The following is a 19,005-nucleotide window of genomic DNA, read 5'->3' on the forward strand; positions in this document are numbered from 1 at the left end:
GACAAGTAGGCTACACACAGCTTCCACCAATCAACTCAACCGCGAAAGGCTTTTGAAAAAAGGAAAAGAAAAATCAAAGCTAGCGTGAGATCTCCGAGAGACGCCAAGTGAAACCCCAGGGATCGATGCCAATCAAACGGCTGATAAAAGTTTACATGTAGCTCGGCAAGTATCCAGGTGCGGAATTGCGACGCTAATTTCTCAACGTGTCAGGCCAGACCGACCGCATGATTAAAGCTGGCGCGCGATAGCGAAACGAGACAAAAATAAATTTGACGGCCCACCGTCCCCAAATGGGGAAAGAAACCAAGAGACCGCTTTATCGGACGGCCCCGATCGTCCCATCCCCACCGCCAATGCGATCTACCGCGGCACGTACTACCCCCGACCCCCAAGCATGTCAAAGAAACTTGAAAACCATCCCCCACGGGACGCGGTTCTCTCGCCAATCGCCTTCGCTTCTTTCTACTACTATCGTTCCACACGCACTAACCCCCCCTTTCTCTCTCCCCCCTGAGAAGGCCGGCAGCTTCGATCTCCCCTTCTTCTTCTTTTTCTTCTTCTTCCTTCGATCTCTCCGCTGCGATTTCGATCCATTCGCTCGAATCCGATCGGGATCTGAGGGATCTTTATCTTATTGGTGTGGCTTTGATTTGCTTTTCTAGCGGTTACGTGGAGAGAGGGCGAGAGGGGAGATGGAGAATTTGATTTCTTTGGTAAATAAGCTACAGAGGGCATGCACTGCCCTTGGAGACCACGGGGAGGAAAGCGCTCTGCCGACGCTCTGGGATTCGCTGCCGGCTATCGCCGTCGTCGGAGGACAGGTGTGGGTTTCTAGATCTTGATGCATAGGTGATGTGTATTTGCTTGGTTTGGTGAGATCTTGGTGATTTCTTGCGGAATCACTGCGGATCTTGGGGGTTTCTTGGTTTGATCTTTGGTTTTTGGGCTGTAGATGAGAGGTCTTTCTTGTTTCGCTTATATTTCTTCAACTTGAAGCGTAAAGATGTCACCTTTATCGTTCTAATTGGATCTATTTAAATCATTGTCAATATGCTGAAGAGCTTCCTTATTTCTCCCGCTATTGCTGTTCTCATCTAATTTCCATGTGGGGTTTTGGGCCATAACTGATTTATTGTTACTTCTTGCTTTTTGATCTGAAACATTTTATTGGTTTCTTCTTGTGTTACTTTTCTTTGCTTTTCTTATATGATGCGATTTTCGTTTCTTCCCCCTTACATGGTAATATTTGAAATATTCTGAACTTATATGACAGTTATTCTGATTTAAGTTATGTTGTACTTCTTTGGGAGCTATAGTGCCCTCTGTGTTCAGGTCATACTCAGGCCACAGCTATTTCGAATCTTTCCACTGTTAGCCATACTTTCTTATTTCATTTGATGATGCTAGAATTGTCTCCTTAGCATGGAGGAGTTTGTTACAATTTATTCTTCTAATTTTCTTCAAGATTCCCATAATCCACTTGTTTCTTTAGCTTTGAATGACTCCCTTGATTGTCATTCTTGATTCCCTTCAGTGACGTTTATATCTGCCCTGTGCAAATAAAAAACTAACATAAGGAAAAGCGGATCTAACACATGAACATCAAAACTTTTGACTTAGGCGTGCACAACCATCTGTACAATTTCCCTCTTTCCACAAGTTCACTTAAATATGCAAATTCACTTTATTTCTTACGGACAACAAAAGCAGTTTTTCAAGTGATTTGTAATATCAGAGTGGTAGTATATCCATCTACATTGACATTGTATTTTGATACTTCTGCATCAGATACTCATGGCAATAGTTGCTTCAGAAATCCCCGAAGATAATTATTTGACTCAATCGATCTTTTCTTCCAATGTTTGTTATATACTTCAACAAAACCATGAAACCCAACTCTTGCCCTTCCCCCTCCCCTTAATTGTAATATTCTAAGATTCAGAGTTAACAATATTTTAAATTCATAATATTACCCCCTCATCGTTTATTATAGTGCTTCATTGGTACTTTAGAAGTAAACAAAAAATAATTATTTCTGAACCTTGTAAAATATGCTATTATAGTATATCTGGTTTCATGAATGTTGCTCTGAAATGTTCTGTAGAGCTCAGGTAAATCCTCAGTGTTGGAAAGCATAGTTGGAAAGGACTTCCTGCCACGAGGTTCAGGTAATTTATGGGCCCCCTCATTTTATTTCATGAACTGTATGTTTAATGCATTTGTGTTTAGCTATTGTTCAAGTATTGACAAAGCTGTATCGATGAAATTTCACAGGTATTGTTACACGACGTCCACTTGTGTTGCAGCTTCATAGGATCGATGAAGGGAGAGAGTATGCAGAGTTTATGCACCTTCCGAGAAGGAGATTCACAGATTTTGGTAATTTTATCTGGCTGATAGAAGAATATTGTTTCTCTCTTTTAAGTTCTACATTAGCAGAAAGCACATGGACTTAAGTGTGTGAATCTTCTTCTTAATAGAAGCATACAAGAACATCTAAGAAAGGATATCACTATGTTCAACTAAGAAATGAAGAGTTTTTTTGTTGAAGTAATGCCAAATTCTCCGCTTTTTGGTGCTCATAGATTTAATATCTTCAGTATATCTAGAGTTTGTTAATCTTTACTGGCAAACATTATTGGCCTTGAAGGGTTCTTGCATTAATAGAGATAGGTGGAAAACCATCTAGATGAGACTATTTCCTTTCATCATTTTTTTTGTATGCTATTCCAGTGGATTATTTTTCATGTTCAATGTCTTTCAAAGAATTTTTTTGAGTGTATTTCGTTTTCTTTTCTATTACTTGGTTAACAGAATTCTGATATTGTGATACCTGCAAATCCTGGTCATGTTCTTGCAGGTGCTGTGAGGAAGGAGATCCAAGATGAAACTGACAGAGAGACTGGTCGCACCAAGCAAATTTCTCCTGTTCCAATTCATTTGAGTATATACTCTCCTAGTGGTGAGAGACATTGAGGCTGTTCGCTTAGATACTTTTCCATTTTTTTTTCAAATTAGTACTTTGAAATGTTGAAAGATCATGCAAAGAAGTAGAACTGCTGTTTCATATATAGGACATATACATGCATATACGTGGTTGTATATAAAATGAATTGAGTTACCTCTTTTTTGTGATTGTTGCTTTGAAATTTTGTTATCTCTATGGAGATCTTAGATGTTATAGAACATTGAGCTGTTCTATGGCACCACCTATACCGAACTTTGGAACCCAAACCTTGATTTAAGCTTTATTTTGTTTATATGGAGTTTGCAGAGTGGATCAATATTATAAACCATGAACACTTGGGATGTCTTATTGCTTCGACCATCCATCTTTCTGTGAATTGGTTCCAAATAGGTCTAAGGCAACTTTTGGCAACATGCATGATATACTGTCCTAACCATCTATCCTTCCAAAATTATATAGTTTTGACACTAGTGATGTGAAACGTAGCTGTTTCTTAGTTAAGCGGGTGAGGGCTGCAAAGACATGTCAAGACGTAAATCAACTGTGCAAAGTTACATTTGTCCCAAGAAGCGGTAAATTTGATTGTAGAAGATGAAAGTGGCATCTTTGTCAGCTCAACTCGGAAATTGTTAGATGAGGAGCAGAAGAGGTTCATAGATGCATTCCATTGTCTAAACCACAATCTTGGAATGGGAGTACTTGTCGAATTTGTATTATTGCTCTTTTATGCTAGTTTTGCTTTTGCGGGCATCAGTTTGACAATCTGGTGACAGGCTATATACACTAGGGCTGGGCTTCAGCCAGGATTTTTGATGTGGCAGTGAAGACAGAAGAATCCTATAATGTGCTGTTTGGCATGTTCAGTCATATGAGCATGGAAGAGTCCATTATTGTATCAGATAATTAAAATGAAGATTTGGAAGTGTTTTTAATGGCAAAAGAGGTATCCCTTAATATGAATCTAGGTTGGAGGATTACTAATCTGAAACCAAGTTGTTGGGGTAAAGTCTTGTTATTTGTCTTGGAAATAAAGATCATTATTCTATCTAACAATTTTATTACTCATGATTTTTTTTCGCCTTTGGTAGTCTTGCAACTAGTAGACAGTTATATTTATGTAATCTACTTATCAGGTTGAAGTTCTTGTAGACTTTGTCCATTTTTATGCCATTTCTTGCATGCTTATTCAAGGAGATGAAATGAACTGGGGACATAATATAAGTTGTGCCAAACTTGTAGTTTATGTGTGATATAATAGTATGGCTATCCTGTAGGTTCTCACACTTTTTATATGTATCTTTTTGTCGGCAATAACTAAATAATACCTTTCATCTCTGAATTTAGAATTCAATTTTTGGCTTCTCTAACACTAAAAATTTCAACTCTGACAGTTGTAAACTTGACGCTTATTGATCTTCCTGGACTTACAAAGGTAGCTGTTGGTAAGTCACCTGCCATTCCTATTTCTAACATTTCCTTTTGTCTCAGATTGTATTTTCCGGAATGCTAATAAATTTATCATTACTTTTTAGAGGGTCAGCCTGACAGCGTTGTGGCTGATATTGAGAACATGGTTCGCTCATATATTGAAAAGGTAATTTTCATCAAGAATATGCTTTCCACATATGTGATGTTGATCAACTTGCATGGCATCACTCAAATTTAGATTTTATTGTATAATCATCAGATACACATGTTGAACACCTGTATATGTCTTGTCCTTCTCATATGGCTATTTGTCAAAACATGAATTTAATGCATGCAATTCATTAGCATGTATGTGATATCTCACCTTGTGCTTGCAACATTTATAAATCCTCTTTCATTTCTGGTATGATCATTTTACTCGGTGCATTAAATATTCATTTTGGTGTGTCTTTGGTCTATAGGCATTCTATTTTAGTTTACTCTGTATATTGTTTTAGCTTTTATGCACTATGGTGGATCTCTTGTTGTTGGTGGCGCTGTGCATATGAACTTTACATGAATTAATGAATGAGGATCCAAAGTGAATCTGACATTGTAAATTTGACTTGCAGCCTAATTCTATAATTCTGGCAATTTCCCCAGCCAATCAGGATCTTGCTACTTCTGATGCAATTAAAATCTCCCGTGAGGTAGATCCTAAAGGTATGTTTTCGTAATTGTGCTGAATGCATGAAAGGATGCTCACATGATAGATTCATGTATTTCAACTTAGTTTTTTGGCATTAATTTTTAGTTGTCAAGATGTCCTTTTGCAATCAGGGTGTAATATTAAAAAACAGTCATTTAATGATTTAAATATAATAAAATTTCATAGATTTTTATTTTTTTATTTTTAGTCATAAAGAAAGAATGGATCCAGTGTTTACCTCACCACCAGTGCGGAGCGCAAACCCCATGTGGATGGTGATGCCTGGCCCTGTGCACACGATGTGCACCCCTTATAGCTTGCAGATGAGCGAGAAAAATGAGGTGTGCTGCATCATGCACGGCCCCGCATGACTGTCCATGTGCAGTTGCATTTGCCACCAGTGATAAGGCAAACTGCTTCCCATAAAGAATGGGATGGTGTGGTGTTAAAAGGCAAAGAGGGAACTTTTGAACCAACTCTTATGAGTTAGATAAGGACTAATAGTTGGGGTAATGAGACTTAGTTATCTGCTGTATTGGTAGATCAGATGTTTATTAACCAAAAGATAGCTTCTATCTCTGACTTTGTAAGGGAAGATTAACCTAGACTAGCCCTCGGCTGATTGTTCCCTGTGATCCCATCTAACAGTGAATTGTTTGGGATCGGTGTTTTTTCCATCATATTTTTGGTGTGTACTATAGATGCATGATGCATGATATATTTGATTTAATCAAGATGATGGTTAGGATCATGTCATATGTCATACATGTGTGTAGGTCAAGTGATAGGTCAAGGGCATTTCACAGATGGCTATGAAAGTATCAACCAAAAAAATGATTAGGATTATGCCATTGGCTTGGTACACACTGTGGACTGATTAAGGAGAAATGAATACGTGATAGATGGTTGTGATTTCATTGACCAATGAAATGTTGGAATTACGTATTTTGCTGTAAATTTTCTGTCATGAGTGGATAAATGCAATTTTAGTTCTGGTGTCGCTTTCAAAAGTATTATCTGAAAAGAAAGAGTATATTTATAGAGACTGATGGTTTGAAAAGAAAGACTCCATCTGAATTGTCCATGTTCCTACATTATATATGATAAATTATCTTCATAACAGGAGGAAATATACTTGGCCCCTTCCACACACTGTTGTTAGAAATTTCTCGAATATAGGAAACTAACTGAAGCCTTTTCGTTCCCTTATTTTTTAAGTAAGACTAATAAGGACATAGCGTACTGGTGTACACTAAAACTGTGCAGTACTGCATAGTCATATGTCAACTTTAAGTCAATATCTATGTATCAAGGGTAGTTTGTTGGCATTGTGTTAAGGGATTTAGAAATCAGGAGTAGGATGTTTGATGAAAGTATGTTTCTTTCTAGCGAAAGCTCATTGGGCGGTCTCTTGCTCTAATAGCAGAGGTGTTAAAAATATTATATGCTAATTGCCATTGACAAGCCGGTCATGACGCTCACTTTTAATCATATATAGAACTAGCATGGTTCTTTTGTGCTGATGCATGCTGCCTAGAAACATTGTGACAAAACAAGACTTGAATCCAATAATTGCTGTGCCGGTACTGGGGCTTGGATCAGTTGCCTGGTGCCACGACTTGGCATGCCCTTGTGCAGTTCCGTGCCGGGCTCGTAGTGATGCATACATCAGAGAGGACAGGGGAGAGAGAATGGAGAGAGGAAGAGAGACAGAGAGGGGAAGGGAGGGAGAGGGAGAGAGAGAGAGAGAGGAAGGGAGGGAGAAGCAGGCTGGCAGAGGGCCGGGGAGCTGCGCGGAGGGGCGGAGGAGAGGCTCCACCTTGGGTTCCCCTGTTTTGCTCGAAACAGGGGCCCTGGAAGGGGGGGGGGGGGCATTTTTTATTTCGAAAAAATTAAGTGAAGTTAGCAAAGATAAATGAGGAAAAGATGAGCAAGATGGGTAAATCTCAAGCTTGCTCATTTGTATGTTGAGTTTAGGATTGAAGCTCAAGCTTGGCTCATTTACTAATCAAGTGAAGCTTTGTCAAGATGATATACAGGTTGCTCACCCCTGATTCTCTCATTTGCCAGTCTTCCTACATTTTAAGAAGATGGACATGCTTTTCTGCAACTAAAACTTTTCTAATGTAATAATATAAGTTCAAAATGTCACTGGCTTTACTACTGAGACCATGGAGGTCAATGTCAAACAAGTAATATGAATGACACATGTTATTGTAAATCAGTGATGCTCATTCTATATGAAGCTCATCTTAAAGAACTAGTGGTCATCCAAATGATGTTCAATTCTTCAAATATTTTTCATTTCAGGAGAGAGGACATTTGGTGTCCTGACTAAGATTGATCTAATGGACAAGGGCACCGATGCTGTTGATGTGAGTTGATTCCCTTTTTCTTAGAGCATATTACCATCAATTATATTAAAAGGCTTTTGATTCTTAGAATGCATCTATTTTTTGCAACACTCATTTTTTTTTTGTAAATGTGATTATTTGTTATCCCTTTTCCTGGAAATTTTGTGGCAGCATGGCATCAAATATTTTGGTGTAGCTGGCCTTCTTTGAGGTTATCAAATTTTGAGTTAGAAATGTTCTGGACTTTTCCCCTTAATTAAATAATTATAATGGCATTTGCCTTTTATTATTCAGTTATTGAACATTGGAATGTTCTACTTGATCTTTCTATCTTTAATATTTAATATTCAATTTTTCAACGTATTTTGTTTGTGTGCTTGCTTAGATCTTTTTCTTTTCAATGTTTAGCGTTTTACCTAATTGTTTTTTTTATAATATCCAGTTTGCTTTTCTGTTGTATTTTTATTGGATCTTGATTGCTCAAGTTTTATGGTTTCTGCTAGTAACGCTTTTTAGATAGATGCAGGTAATCTGGTCCTAGTATTTTGCTGTTTTACTGACCAATTTTTGCAGGCTTTCTTAAATCTGATTATTTGGATTAGGTCCTGTTGTGCTTTCCTGTAACTGTTTGTTGAGATTCTTTTTTTAGTTACTTCTTGGAAGTCAGTTATTTTAATTTAGTGTCCATTGTATCTTGCTGTGATCTTTCTTCTGTCTTTTACCCTTGGTATTGCAGTTAACTCTCTCTCTCTCTCTCTCTATCTGTGTGCATGCGCGCGCGCACGTGTGTGCATGTCTTTGCTGATTTGAGTTTCAAATACATTTGTTTCTTACAAAATTCAATTAAATACTTAGTACGTATTTGTTACATACAAGTTGATCCTTCAATGTAATTCCTCTGTGATTTCAATTAGATACAACTTCATGCTTCAGACAAGTGATATAGGTGCCTGTTTTATACTGCTTTGTGTTTTCTTTTGAAATTTTTAAACATGCATAGTATCAAATTCGGCTTATTCATGTTCAGTTCTCATCTTCAGCTTTTTCTATCTTGTGAAAACACTTATGAGCTACATGTTATCTAAGTTCATTTGTCACTTCAATTAATTACAAATTCATGCTACAAATGAATACTTGTATATTTTTCATATGTTGCTTTGTATTTGTTTTCAAACTTGTAGTCTAGCTAGGCTCATTTTAGCTTATGAATATCTGTGCATTTATCACTGTTAAAACAACTTATGGACCATGTGTTCGGTGTTATAGATATTGGAAGGAAAATCGTACAAGCTACAGTTCCCATGGGTTGGTGTTGTTAATCGCTCACAGGCTGACATTAACAAGAGTGTGGACATGATTGCTGCTAGGCGTAGAGAAAGAGAGTATTTTGCAAATACTCCAGAGTACAAGCATCTTGCTCATAGAATGGGTTCAGAGCATCTAGGGAAGATGCTTTCAAAGGCATGGCAGCTTTTATATTTTCTGCCACTCTTTTGTTTGGTTTGTTTTGAGACAGACAAGGATGGTACAGGTGCATTTTGGCTTTAGATGATAGTTGCAGCATGCAATAAAGATTTACATATGGCTATGCCTTTTTGCAGCATTTGGAACAAGTGATCAAGTCTCGAATCCCAGGCATCCAGTCTCTTATAAGTAAAACTATTGCTGAACTCGAAGCTGAACTCAAGCGTCTTGGGAAACCCATTGCTACTGATGCTGGGGTAAGACTCCGTACTTATACTTTAATGGGGTTCAGTATTTGTTTCTATTGCTGCACTGCAATGTATAGTGGAAAGTGATTTTTTTTGGTACATTGACTGATTCTTTGGGACAAAAATGTCTCACTCATCGTTTCAAACATAGTTTCTTCTCCGGTTACTGCATATTTCGTCTGTGACTGCAACTTGAGACTTCATTTGCTTGATCGAGGTGCCATCTGAAATTGGTGATGCACTGACTGTTGTTGGAATATTTTGAAGTAATGCAATCCAATGCCACTAGTATTGCCAAAAATAGTCTTTGACTGTTGAGCTATCCTGTTAATTTGGCAAAATCATCTGGTTAGTTGGTATTGAATTAGCTATGAATTGGCCAAAACTCAGAAACTTCATTATCAGTATGTATACGTGCTACTTGTCCCATACCTGTATTCTTAAGAAGTTCGTTTTACTTTCTGAATTAAATCATATGGTCATTTTCAGGAACTAGGTAAACAATATTGCTTTCATTTTCTTCTCGTAATCCAATTCTATTGATGTCCACAGAACTGTGGATGGTCTGCTATAAATATGTTTCAAGATGCATCTGGGATATTCTATGGCTGCTGCTTATATGACCGTATCTCTTTTAGCATATGTTTGTATTTTACAAAATATGATTATGATTGTTTGCACTTATGTGTAGGGGAAACTGTACTCAATTATGGAGATATGTCGTATTTTTGATGGAATATACAAAGAGCACCTTGATGGCGTGTACGAATCTTAAGCCTATTTCTTTTTCTTCTTCTAAGACATCATCTCTCTCTCTCTCTCTCATGTTCATTTTTATGACCTGTTTCCTGATTTATTGTTTCGTTGACCTATTTCTCGATTTATTGTTTTGTTGTATGCATGCCTTTTTTGCGGTTGAAGTTGGATAAGGTCTATTTTCAGTGAATTAGTTATTACTGTAGCATTCCTTTTTCAGAGCTTGGTGTTATGTAATTTCGCCTCGTACTTCTGGTGGTTAAAGCTTCAAAATTCCTGGTTGATCAACAGTGTCTTGTTAGTGAGATTTTAAAATACAATGGCGAGACATTAAGCATTAGCTCTTGCAGATTAAAAGTTGAGAAGCCATTCTACTTTGGATCTAGTAGTCAAAGGGGATCAAAGATCTGTTATCCCAATATTTGACTATCCAAAACCCAGAGAGTTTATCATCCTAAACATGTTTTAGCTACTGCAAGCAATCAGATTGCTGGATTTCAGCAACAGTATGGCAGAGTACATTGTTGAAGAAACTTATTGATGTTTGTTTGCATAGTTCTCATATGGGTAGGTTGCCATGGTTAGCAGTCAAAGCTTCAGATGCTAATAAATTGCTCCAGAGTACTCTACAATGTGAGGGGCAAGTGTTGAAAACGTGGTCTGCTGAACTGGCCTGAACAACACGTATTAGGCATACCATACTATATTGCTGCGGAACCACGATGGTTCCCAGGTTTAGTTCAGTATATGAGCCAAATAGTATCGAGCAGAACCACCCCATACTGCGTGGCTTTGGTCGACCATCGCTAAGTGAGGTATAAAGCGTTGGAAGCTTGTATTGGTATGGGTGCATATCATACCACACCATACTGAGCTGGTAATATACTAGTATAGTTCCCAGTACCAGTTTTGCAGGCCTTGGTTGAAAAGGTTACAGGAGAATGTACAGTTACCATGTATTCCATCTTTCGTTTTGCAGGGCATGTGGATACAAACACAACATGTATACACTCTTTATATGTGACAAAAGTACACCTCAGGATAAGCTAAATCTCTGACAAGCTAGTAGTATCTGTTACATAGATCATGGTAACAATGTCTTCTTTGAAGTATATGGAGGCACAGTACAAGCTAGAACTTGAACAGGAGCAGCACAGGCTATTTACATAAGAAAATATATTTACATGCTGATCATCATTATTAATTGGAGTGTTTGTAAAGTTTAGCATAACATAAGTCTATGATAGATGCTTCTAATCTGATAATCTACCCTTAGCTTAATATAGAGTCTTGAAGAAATTATCATGTCCTTCAATTCTTCTCATGGACATACAGATTGCATGCCTGTCCTGTGCCTATGTCAGTCACCTTTATGTTCTGTGTGATGCGCTGATTTAAAGTTTGCACTTGTGCATACAAGCAGACTACTGCAAAGCCTATTTCAGATATAAAACCTGAATTACAGGACTCTGGAAATGGTTAGATTCTGATTAATTTGTGTCATCAGATATTTCATAATCCTTCACTAGTCTGAGAGGTTTCCGATTCCTGGCCATTGAAGTCCATTTTCAAATACAAAAATTAGTGTCGTTTCTGTTTATGTTTCATTGATCTTTTGGATGTTGAACTTGCATTTTCCTTATAAATTTCCATCTGCTAGACTGAAAGATCAATATGGAATCCACATTTCAATTGTTCAGCCTGTTTGCTGTTTGTTTTCTCTCATTTTATCAGCATAACATGTCAATTTTCATTAGTTTACTTTTGTTGAATATATCAACGAATTCCACAGGCGCCCGGGTGGTGAAAAGATCTACAATGTTTTTGACAATCAACTCCCTGCAGCTCTGAAGAGGTTACAATTTGACAAGCAACTATCTATGGAGAATGTAAGAAAACTTATCACTGAGGCTGATGGATACCAACCTCACTTGATAGCTCCTGAGCAAGGATACCGACGTCTTATTGAATCTTCCCTGGTCTGTATCAGAGGTCCTGCTGAGGCATCTGTGGATGCGGTAAAAACTTAATCTTACATTTTTGTTCAACACCTTTGTAATGTTGAAGTTCAATGGTTCATGTCTTTGTGCCAACCCTCTTTGCTTCTTTGTATTTGGGATTTTTTTTCCTGTTCATCCTCTGGTCATACTCTTTCAGCGGTGTGTAGATCTTCAAGTTGTGTCGACCTAGATATTTGTTTGAACGGCCTAGACATTCAAACCAGTGACTCATTGCTTATATTTTTAATACACTTCTGCTAGTAATTATTAGATGTGGCTTAATGAAGGTCTGATGTCTCTTATGGATTACTCGCTTGTGCTTTTCTATTCCCTTATATCCCCCCAAATAAAGTACCCTAAAACTCCACTTCCATCTGTTGCTTTTAATGTTAAAAATGCTAAGGGAAATTATTGTCATATCTAAACGCTTTGGAAGTTTATTGAATGGTAAGTAGAAGCTTTTTTGATGGAAAAATGGTAAGTTGAGACAAGGAAATGTCAATTTGGCAAACAAGTGCAAAAAATTTCTAGTGGAAAAAAAAAACACGTGTGAAAAGAGGAACTCTAATCCAGTGCCGCTTTAGTGAAAAACAAAAGCAATATATGACCAAGAGTAAAACCAAATTTTCAAACTTGGGAAATGGTAAATGAAAAGCAATACAGGACAGATATTGAAAATGCAAAATCCAAAATGAACATGAGAGCAGATAGACTCATGAAATACATGTAGGCAACCAAAATTTTTAATTGTCCTGTGGGAGCCATCATTATTTCTTTGATGGATAAAATCAATTCAGTCTCATGTTCTAATTATCCTACGTGGTCTGTTATTATTTTTTTGTTGAAAACTCAATTATCCTGAGATGTTTGTTATGTGAAGCTGTATTTAGTGTTCTCGCTTCATATTAATCTTTGGAGTGGATATGTTCTCGACTTTGTTAATCGATCATTATTTTAAATTTGTCACTGCAATGAAAGTAAATTTATTTATCGCATGTATCCAGGTTCATGCTATATTGAAGGAGCTCGTCCACAAGGCTATCAAGGAGACTCTGGTAGGCATATCTCCATGCTCAGCTATCAGAATATTTTCTGCTATTGCTTTGTCAATTATTTGCTTTCATATGCTGCCACGTAGTCTTTGTCCCCAGAGTTCTTCTGTAAAGCATTCTACGTAGGTCTTATAGTGAAGGAGGAATGTTTCAATGGCATTAACAATTACCGGAAGGGCATTATCACTGAAAAGACACTTCTATGTCACTTTCAAAAGAGGCAATTCCCAAATAGTTTATCTGATCATATCAACATTACCATGATTACTCCATGAAGGCAGTCTCTCTAATATTAAATTATAAAATTCTTTTCTTATCCCTTTAGCTCAGTGGTGTGTAAATGTTTATTAGTTGAAGACAAATAGGCTGCATGAGCTTATAATTGTCTAGCCAAGAGGGTGGGTACCTACTTGCCAACTAGACCTACTTATCGGACGGCCTGGGTTGGGTTCGGACCGGGCTCAGCCCTATACATAACCAAAATTAGCCAGGCTCGGCCAAGCCTGGCCTAGGCTTCAGGCTTACTTCCCAGGCCCGAGCCCAGTAGCTTCGGGCGTTAGGCTGGTCCTCAGGCTTTTTGGATCGTGGCGGCAGCTAGAGAGGGAGGGGACGATGCGGCAATGGCTAGAGGTTGAGCAGACGAGGACAACACGGCAGCAGCAAAGTTGTGGATGTCCACTGCCTTGTCGAGGGGCGGGTTGAGGCAAGCACGGTAGTCAGTGAGGAAGATGAAGGTGGGGCCCCCATCGTCGTTGGTGAGGTGCTTGGCGCAGGTGAGGCAGAGTTGAGCATGTTCGGCGAGGGCCATGAAGGTGGAAGGCATCAGGATGGGAGCATGGTTTGTGCTTTGGTGGATGCCTCGTTGCTTCAGGGAGAGGGAGAGCGATGACAGCGAGAGGGGGAGCGAACGACGCAGTGAGGTGCGGTGTGGCGAGGAGGCGACGGGATTAGAAATTTTAAGGTTAGGTTAGGGATGTAATATCACACACACACACATATATATATATATATATAATAATAATAATATATATATTAATTTAAATAACCAGACTTGGGTTGGGTCAATGCAAATCCGACCCCAGCTTGTTTAAAGGACATGCTCAAATTTCTAGCCTGGTTTGGCCCGCTGGGCTGAAAAACCAGGCCCATGCCTGTCCAATACACGTCGGGCTCAAGTAGGCCGGGCGGGCTGCCCAGGTTTGAGCAAGTCTACTGCCAACTGGTCTTTCAGGTGTGGAAGATTCTTCAATCGGAATGAGTATCTACTTGAAAGTCTGTCAAAAAGCCTCGTGAAACTTTGATGGGTCAAAATTTGATCTTAGAGGTTTGTTGGCTGAAGTAGTGAGACAGACAGGTTACTTAGGAGGGATCGCAAATGGTACGGGAACCAGGTTATTACTCCTGTGTCTTATTTGGTGATCGGATCTTTCATTTGAGAAGATGATTTGCTAGTATTTTCTAATTTTAACAAAAAGAAAGTCTATGAATTGGTTATGATTGTAGTGCGAAGTAAGGATAGTGTGGGGTCTAGATTCCAAAAAGCTGTTGGACTTGCAGGATGCAAAAAGATGGATTCAGAGTCAGATGTTACTTGGGTGCTGCTTTATACACAAGGTCCTTGATGTTATCTGCAACATCCTTTTCTATGTTCACCCATCCCCTTCCTCTAGAAGAAAGGATATTAAGTGATATCTTCCTTATTACCTATGAGATATTTCTTCCAGCATTTGCCTTACTAATTTGTTTTTGGTATTTTTTAGAGACACAGAAAATCTTAGATTGTTTTGTTTTTCACATCTAATATGGAAATGAGTTATACGTTTTAAAAATATATATATCTTGACAATACTTTTCCATAAAGTACTCTAAGATAATGGAAAGATCGTTTGGGAATTATGACAGTCAAAATGATGCCACTGCTTGACGTATTGTTGAATGATGGATGTTTTGTTCCATTTTTTCTATTTTTTAAAAAATCTTATAAATTTTATTACTTGAATTGTCTTCTATTTTTGCTTGTTTGCCTTCATTTCTTGCCCTCCATAGTATTTTAGATTTAAATTCATAACCAGTAAGAGGATTTTGTTTTGCCTGTTGTTCTGCAGGAGCTGAAGCAGTATCCCACTCTTCGAGTTGAGGTTGGAAATGCGGCTTTTGATTCATTGGACCGAATGAGAGAAGAAAGCAAGAAAGCAACACTGAAGCTAGTTGACATGGAATGCAGTTATCTGACTGTAGATTTCTTCCGAAAACTTCCTCAAGATATTGAGAAAGGGGGAAATCCAACACATTCCATTTTTGATAGATACAATGATTCATACCTCAGACGAATAGGTAAATTACTTTAACTAATGATTTGTGTGAGCCCTTCTATGCTTTAATAACAAACATCCCCAATTGCATCTGGGGTGATTGTCTGTGTCTCATATTCTGTCAATATGATGTGGTTAAAACCTTCCTGGGTCTAATTTAGTCCCTTTTTTCGCTCCCTGATTCTTGTGGCTTAGAAAGTTGATTGTTTCATCTGACAAGTATACGGAAATGCTCAATAATTGGACAGTTGACTCATCCGTTAATGAACAGGAACTACTGTTTTAGCATATGTCAATATGGTTTGTGCAAGCTTGCGAAACTCCATCCCAAAGTCTATTGTTTATTGTCAAGTACGCGAGGCAAAACGCTCCTTGCTTGATCATTTCTTTACTGAGTTGGGAAAGAAAGAGGTGAGATTGTTCTTACTCAGCTTTTAGATTATTTAAGCTTGAGCTCTTACTAATAGCTGTCTGCTTGTGAATTTTAAAAATATATATTTTGAAAGTTAATTTCATTGGTGATCAAACTACAATTTTTTTATAGAATGACATTTCTTTTAAAACTAGATTGTAATTTGAGTTATGCTTACTGAACTGTTGATTGAATTAATTCTGCTCTTATTTTTCGTCGTCTACTTGTTAATTAAAAGTAACCTAACATTGTTTCAAAGTTAATTTCATTATGGATCAGACTAGATATTTTAAGTGTTTTGCATTGACTTTTTCAGATACAATTGTAATTTGAGATAGTGCTTCTATCTGACTCATTCAAATTAAGCTAGATCAGTTATCTTAGCATTCATGTTCATATTGCATGATGGATTTGCCTTCTATACCACAAATCATGCATAGATTCCTTAATCGTGGAACTACTTCTATCTTTTGCAAGGACACTTTCTCTATGGTTTTTTTTTTTTTTTTTGATTCAGCTGTACATCTAATCTAACCCTGCGGTAGACTTGATAATATGGAAGTACTTTTCCAATGTGGTCCATTGCTAGATGAGATTATGGTTTATTATTAGTGGAGAATTTAAGAGTGACGCATGCATGTACTGTCCGGTTGCTTGGTCCACTGGTAGAGAAACACCTCCTGTTTAGCGGGTTGGATCGAATCCCATGGGTGTGCATGCGTCTTTGAGCTGAGGATACTGTATGTCAGTTGTTTCTCTGTCCTATCAATGACGATCATATGGAGTACTGGATTCTATTAAAATATAAGTTTTCACTTTTAAGTGTTTTTCTTTCCTTTTGTCTTTTGTCAAAGTGGTTAGGTAATTTCACTTGAAGTGCTTGAGTTCACATGCAAATGTCCAACTATACTGGTTGTTTATGAATGTATAATGGAGATGATTAGGTGGGAAACACTACTAGAAAATTTTCATTTCATGCTATTACAATTGCATGCTCTTACAGTGGATGAGAACGTGGGACCTGCATAGAAATGCATTGAGGGGAGGGGGTGACACTATTCATAGGACCTCTTCCAGCCAAATCATCTTGCACCAGGATGTTTCTTCAAGGCACTAGTTTCATTGTTGTTTCCTAAAACTAATTTAGCTAGAGCTTAGAAAGCTAGTCTGCTGTTTAATTGAAATTGGGGGTGACACTATTCATAGGACCTCTTCCAGCCAAATCATTTTGCACCAGGATGTTTCTTCAAGACACTAGTGTCATTGTTGTTTCCTAAAACTAATTTAACTAGAGCTTAGAAAGCTAGTTGTCTGCTGTTTTATTGAAATTGAGTCTTCTATGAGCATGTTGTGATGCTCCATGCTATCAAATCGTGGTTTCTCTTATTATAAGTAAAATGGCTATCTGCTTTATGTGAAAGTGGATTGGTGCTGACGAGACTTGCAAACCATTATTCCAAGCAAATGCTAATTATTATTAAGTCATTTTGTCTTAATTCAAAAGCAAGATAGGAAGATCAAAGGAACTTATAGCAGTGATTGTTTTCAGCTGTGCTTATGCTTGTTGAAAAGCGGTCAAACAAAATTTTCTCTTCTTTTTTGGATAATGATCGGTTGGTTTAATGTTGTTGAAATTTATGAATAAATTGCATAATAATTTCCAGCTACCATCATTAAATAAGCGACCGTTGGGCTGTGCACGGTGTAATTTCTATTTACTAAATATATCTGGACGAGTGTCTGATGATGTTTTAAAACTTTAAAAATGTGCAGAACAAGCAGTTGTCGTCATTGTTGGATGAGGACCCAGCAATTATGGAACGAAGATCTGCCCTTGCAAAGAGGCTTGAGCTGTATAGAAATGCTCAAGGTGAGATTGATGCAGTAGCGTGGGCCAAGTAGAAAACAGCAGGGGCTTTGCATTCGTTCGTCTTAGAGTGTGTTTTCCTTTCCTCACTGCGTATATATAGGAGATGATGTCGTAATTCATTTATTGTTGACGACAGCCTTTAGAGTGAGCGTTGATTTATATTCATATGCCTTCTGTTTGGGGGGCCAAAGCTGAGCTGCTGCCTTCTGTTTTCTCATTGAACTGTTATAATATGTCACGGATTTATGTTTACTGAAACGTTATACCCCTTGACTAGCAGTACCCATCGCTGTGGAAAAATGATATCATTAGGGCTGCAAATGGATAAGGTCAGCTTGGGGTATGCTTGTCCCTGATCCCCTACCCCTTTTATCTTCGGGTCATTTATTTTGGATGTATCCAACTTAATGGCTGTTCAGTTTAAGTTAGGTTCATGGGAAATAACCTGCAACATTCCGATTTCATGCCAGATTGGGTTGAGCTGTGTTTGCAGTTTGAGCCAACTATTTAGTTATTATTTTTTTAGTAAAAATATAATAATCAATAATTAAGTATACATTTGTTGAAAATTGAATAAAATTTGAAAAGATATTTTGAGGGGGCAAAAAAAAGGAGATTTATAGGATCTGAATTTGAATTTTTGGATTGGGTCTTATCAGCGTTGGCTCTTTTTTTTTTTTTTTTTTTGTCCAAAAATACGGGCCATGCTGGGTCGAGTGGGTTTAGATCACTCTAATTTGTTAACCTAACCTAAACTTCAGGTTTTCAAATACGAATTTGGTTTGGTCTGCTTGGGAAGGGAGCAGGTTAGGTCAGGGCTTGCAGGCTGCAGCCCTAGTTAGCGCTGCATCTACCGTGTAAAGTTGGGCATAACATTAGCTTTGGTTCTGATGATTCACGTGGCCTCTAAAATGTTCCGGTCGTGCTGGGCCTCCATATGATGTCAAAAGCCGCACATGCAATTTAAGGTTCTCAAGTAGCTCATTTTCCGCTCTGTGGCCTAGATGGTTGCTCTAGCTATTTTTTGGTACAATAGAGGAATAGAGAAGGAAGACTTGGACTCAAAAACGAAGAAAAGAAGGCCTATATGATTTCTGGGCAGATGGGCTGGGGATTTGATCACCCTTTTCCTAGGATAAACTTTAATGGATGCTGAGGCTAGTTAGTCTGCTACTTGGTTACCCTCTCTATAAATGCGAGTAGCTTTAAAAACCCAAGCAGTTGCCTTCATAAGTAGGATGTCTCTCGATAGTGGATTAACATGCTATGTTGGATCACCTGCCAACCAAATCTGAGGAGCCTTCAACTTAAAAACAGCTACATATAAGCCCTCCCAGGCTGCAGCTAATTTTGCATAAGGCTCCGAACGCATTGGTAATGGTAATTTCTTACCACCAACATGAATCAAGTCTCTCCTGGTTATTCCTGAGGTCATAGCCAGCACCTGCAG

The 19,005-nt window shown here is 38.0% G+C and overlaps 1 protein-coding gene across 1 annotated transcript; it reads left to right on the forward strand.

Moving 5' to 3' along the window:
- Positions 1–259: 259 nt before the first annotated feature.
- LOC103714198 (dynamin-related protein 5A) lies at positions 260–17,813 on the forward strand. Its single transcript, XM_008801376.6, has 16 exons — positions 260–824; positions 2,108–2,171; positions 2,278–2,382; positions 2,864–2,965; positions 4,363–4,413; positions 4,504–4,565; positions 5,011–5,101; positions 7,398–7,462; positions 8,708–8,902; positions 9,043–9,162; positions 9,845–9,915; positions 11,702–11,927; positions 12,914–12,964; positions 15,067–15,295; positions 15,545–15,684; positions 17,459–17,813. Exons 1-16 carry the CDS (start codon positions 696–698, stop codon positions 17,585–17,587), a joined length of 1,830 nt encoding a protein of 609 aa, XP_008799598.1. The 5' UTR covers positions 260–695; the 3' UTR covers positions 17,588–17,813.
- Positions 17,814–19,005: the final 1,192 nt, after the last annotated feature.

This window comes from Phoenix dactylifera, chromosome 1 (assembly GCF_051530095.1).
Source record: "Phoenix dactylifera cultivar Ajwa chromosome 1, Ajwa_hap1_PhDact_Kaust_v1.1, whole genome shotgun sequence".
In the NCBI taxonomy this organism is placed as follows: Eukaryota; Viridiplantae; Streptophyta; class Magnoliopsida; order Arecales; family Arecaceae; genus Phoenix; species Phoenix dactylifera.